This window comes from Triticum dicoccoides, chromosome 6B (genome assembly GCF_002162155.2).
Source record: "Triticum dicoccoides isolate Atlit2015 ecotype Zavitan chromosome 6B, WEW_v2.0, whole genome shotgun sequence".
Lineage (NCBI taxonomy): Eukaryota > Viridiplantae > Streptophyta > Magnoliopsida > Poales > Poaceae > Triticum > Triticum dicoccoides.
In genome coordinates, this window is record NC_041391.1 from 156,974,669 (window position 1) to 156,978,690 (window position 4,022).

Consider the following 4,022-nt stretch of genomic DNA (forward strand, 5'->3'; position numbering starts at 1 on the left):
GCTAAGCCAAAGCATCTGGGGCTGATAACCACTAGAAACCCCATGTATGTGATGCATTGTCGCACCCATTTACAAATTACAACTGATATACTCAGCAGAATCTCGTTTGGAACAGGGAGACAAAATTGTCATTAAATGACTGTCAAAACCATGACCTATTTCATGGAAAAAGCCGGAAACAGATGGGAAGGATTCAATCATTCTAGTAATACAATCAAGGATCTAGCATATCAGGCAAAACAAAGGACCAACATCAGCAGTCGATGCAAGATTGAAAATAGAGCAGCATATATAGAAATTAGGTAAGTGCTCAATCCGGCCAAAAAGAGTTAAGCTGCCATATTACAATCATCACATGTCCTAAGCATGCAGCGAAACATAACCAACTGTTCAAAAGAGACAATGCTCCACATCCAGCATGAACATTACACCAAGACATTTAAAAGTTCTGCCAGTCTTGATAAGCTGAGACAAGTAGATAGCTGATTCAACTGATGTGTGGCTCTTCAACAGAACCAACGCCTTTTCGACTTCAGCCGTAGCTGACGATAATTGGTTAGAGAAAATACATTAGACGAATATGGACAATGGATTACATAAAGAAATAGAACTTATTTTATCTGCTCCAAATGTCAGAAATATCTATACATGAGAAGATAGTTTAACAGGGCACATGTTGCAGGGGGGCAATTTAAAGCATCGAGGCATAACATAAAATCAATTGTTTGATCGAGAAGCCCGATAAGGTCAAATATGCTAGTGTCATCAGACGCAGTGAAACTAACTAGGAGTATGAGACAAGGCACATAAATCATATTGGGTTAACATCAGTGAGAAGAGCATGGACCTTGCTAACCTACATGAGTATTAACATGTTCAGTTTCTTTGATGATAAAAGAAAACAAGGCTCACCTGGTTGCTGTGGCCACATTTCTTCTTGCGGCAATTCGTAGCCCTGAGCGGAATAGCACCTACAAAACAAAATGGCGAGAAATGTTAGCTGCATCATAAACACGAAATTCCTGTGAATAACTTATCGCCTAAGCAAAGGTAATAGACAGAGCATGCATGATTGATTAAGCACTTCGGCTACCAAATACTAGCAGTAATGAAAGCAGTTACATACAAAAAAATCAGCACTACAGGCAGTAATGTTCTTGAAAGCAGCATTTCAGACAGCAAGTCATTTTTTTTTCTCATAGGGTGGTTCACAAACGACAGGCCTAATTAACTAAGTATTTCCGCAGCCAACAGCCAGAAAAGCCATGCAACACTTCTGATAAGATGAACAGACATAAACCTGACGGAACACCGAGGGAATGAGCAATCAGGTACAAACGAACATGGTATAGTAAATATAGGAGCATCACATTTCATGATCTCAGATTCTCTATATCAGGATGCAAGGGGATATAAAAGGAAAAAAATGGCATATAACTAAGTATTGCATCAATTAATCAATCAATAAAGTTCCTTGCCTATTGATCCTGCTACTGGTTAGCCCCTTCATTAATTCAGATTAGAAGCTGAATACTCCCTCCGTTCCAAAATAGATGACTCAATTTTGGAACGGAGGGAGTACGTCATAAGGCCCAAACAATGTTACATGCATGCATTGCATACCCTCTTGTATAGCCCTCTACAAAGCACCAACTTTTGTCGAATTTAAGACAGTTAGGACGCTCAGAAAATATCCACTCATACGAACAAAAGCCAACTAGTTTGAGAACGATGTAGGGCATAATTCATTACTTGCGGCAGATCAGTTTCTTCTGGTTGTACTTCTGAGCGAGTTCCTTGAGGCTGGGCTCGATCCAGGTGCCCCCGCGGAGGCGAAGCACAAGGTGCAGCGTGGACTCCTTCTGGATGTTGTAGTCGGCCAGGGTGCGGCCATCATCCAGCTGCTTCCCAGCGAAGATGAGGCGCTGCTGGTCCAGAGGGATGCCTGAAATCGGTCCACACCACACCACAAAGCAGATCAACCAAAGCCAGAGCCGAAAACGGTGGATTCAACCTCGATGCTCGAGGAAATGGAAGGCGACGGGGGTGAGAAGAACAGGCCGTACCTTCCTTGTCCTGGATCTTGGACTTGACGTTGTCGATGGTGTCGCTGCTCTCCACCTCTAGGGTTCAGGCTGGACGGAGCGAGCGGGCTTTTCGGCCCGCTCGTGGCCCGTTCTGGACCGGACCGTCCGGTCCTGGCCCGCTGAAGAATTTGTTCGGTCCGGTTACTAATTTTCGGCCCGAAATTTTCTCGGTCCGGTCCGGTCTTTGCCCGGTCCGACCGAGCGGACCGAAGGTGCAGGCCGTTCTTCTTCGTCATGCCCACCGGCGATGCCCTGGCCGTGTCCCACTGCGCTATTCATTGGAATCAAGTACCCAATCAGTCAATTGACACAGGGACAGGGGCAAGAGGTAGAAGAAGACCCGGATCACGCGCTGCCTTTTTTTCCTTGTATTCAGTCAAACAGAGAATAGAAAGAACAAGAGAGCCGGTGTTCGATCCGATAATCGTGGCGCCATTCATGACTTGCCCCTCGCTGCCGTTTCCTTTTACTAGGGATGAAACAATCTAACGACTCAGGGTGGGGCTGGGAGCAACTCAAGCAGATTCCCCTCCCGCAAAATCGTTTTAAGATTCCCCTAAAACAATTTTGCGGGAAGTGATGCGCCTCGGCAGAACTGATCCGCTATCATATACTGTAAATTTAAAAACGCAGACCATACATAGTTCCCGCTATGAATTTCATTGCACCACACTGGAGTACATACATACATAAAACATAGATAAAACTTGGATTAAACAAAGATATAATAGATAGGGAGGCGGTGGCTCAGTGGCTGACACCGTGGAAGAACGCCTCCGCCGACCTGCGGCAAGCGTGGGCATAGGTATGCTCCTCCTGCACGACAACGAGCCTGTCGGTGAATCCTTCTTCTCCGACCTCGACGATGCGCTCGCGGTGAGGAGCTCCGCATCCGCGGCGCGGCGTGCCTCAAGATGGAAACTGGGCCTCGAAACCCGTGTCTCTGCGGGTTTTTACCCTATTAGGGAATGAGGATGGGCCTGTTTCTATCCCCGCGGGGCTTCTCATGAGTAACTTTTAAAACCCTGCCAAGTGTTGTCGGTGCAAACTCGTTCCAGCACTACCCGCACCTGGAACCCGCCAAACCCGTGAAACATATGACATGTAGTCACTAGAATAGAGCTGGGTTGGCCAAAAGCCCATTATCACACCTCTGTGCACCCAAAAAGTCACTTGTAAATGCCAGCTTACCACACTACCTCATCTAAACCCCAAGCACAACCTCAAAAATCTCAAACCCATGCACGCACCCATCTGTTACCTCCTGGTGCTGCCTCCCAAATGTTGCTATTGTTCTTTATGACCGCTCGCGAGGATGGATTCTTGGTGCCGCCTCCCAAAAGTTGCTATTGTTCTTTATGACCGCTTGCGGGGATGGGTTCCTTGCGGGTACGGAAAACCTGACAGGGACGGGGATGGGGAAAACCTATCCCCGCGCACGGTTTCGGGGAAAGGGACGGGCTTGGGTATCTCTTGCGGGGACGGGGACGGGCAAGCAAAACCCGGCGAGTTTCGTCCCCGTTGCCACTTGAGGCACGCCATGGTGTGCGGGTAGAGCTATTCATGGAGGCAGTGAAAATTGGCCCAATGGGACCGACTACCGCTGCGGGAGAGACGGTCGCGTTCCCGTGCCTGCTTGGACTGCCTTGAAGGGGGAGGGGTGGGAGGTGCTGGCCTTCATGTTGTTGTGCGAGATCTTGCATGGCGGTGAGCCCCCATGGCCACGGCAACCACGCCCCAATGCGGAACCCGCCATTGGTCGCCGAAAAAAGAAACCGCGTCTAGCGGAATTGCTCGCCGGAGATAGGAACGGAGGAGCACTACAAAAAAAAGACACATCCGTGACATTTTGGGCCGAACAAATTTTTTTTCTGTCATACTTATGACAATTTATGACGATAATTGTGACAAAACCCGGTATCATCATAGATGTGG

At 47.8% G+C, this 4,022-nt stretch overlaps 1 protein-coding gene across 1 annotated transcript; it reads right to left on the reverse strand.

The window, feature by feature from the left end:
* Nucleotides 1–298: 298 nt before the first annotated feature.
* Nucleotides 299–3,629, reverse strand: LOC119320950 (probable splicing factor 3A subunit 1). Its single transcript, XM_037594846.1, has 6 exons — nt 3,488–3,629; nt 2,295–2,358; nt 2,067–2,125; nt 1,753–1,945; nt 913–971; nt 299–542 (listed from the first exon to the last, which is right to left on the reverse strand). The coding sequence occupies exons 1-6, from the start codon at nt 3,627–3,629 to the stop codon at nt 391–393; spliced, it is 669 nt and encodes a 222-aa protein (XP_037450743.1). The 3' UTR covers nt 299–390.
* Nucleotides 3,630–4,022: the final 393 nt, after the last annotated feature.

Excerpts from the sequence above, each read along its gene's own strand:
- LOC119320950 (XM_037594846.1), bottom strand. The coding sequence starts at position 3,629 with ATGGCGTGCCTCAAGTGGCAACGGGGACGAAACTCGCCGGGTTTTGCT. Across the intron at positions 2,359-3,487 it reads CCCATCCCCGTCCCTGTCAG|CGCAGTGGGACACGGCCAGG; the intron begins GTTTTCCGTACC and ends TCCAATGAATAG. Across the intron at positions 2,126-2,294 it reads AAGAACGGCCTGCACCTTCG|AGAGGTGGAGAGCAGCGACA; the intron begins GTCCGCTCGGTC and ends AGCCTGAACCCT.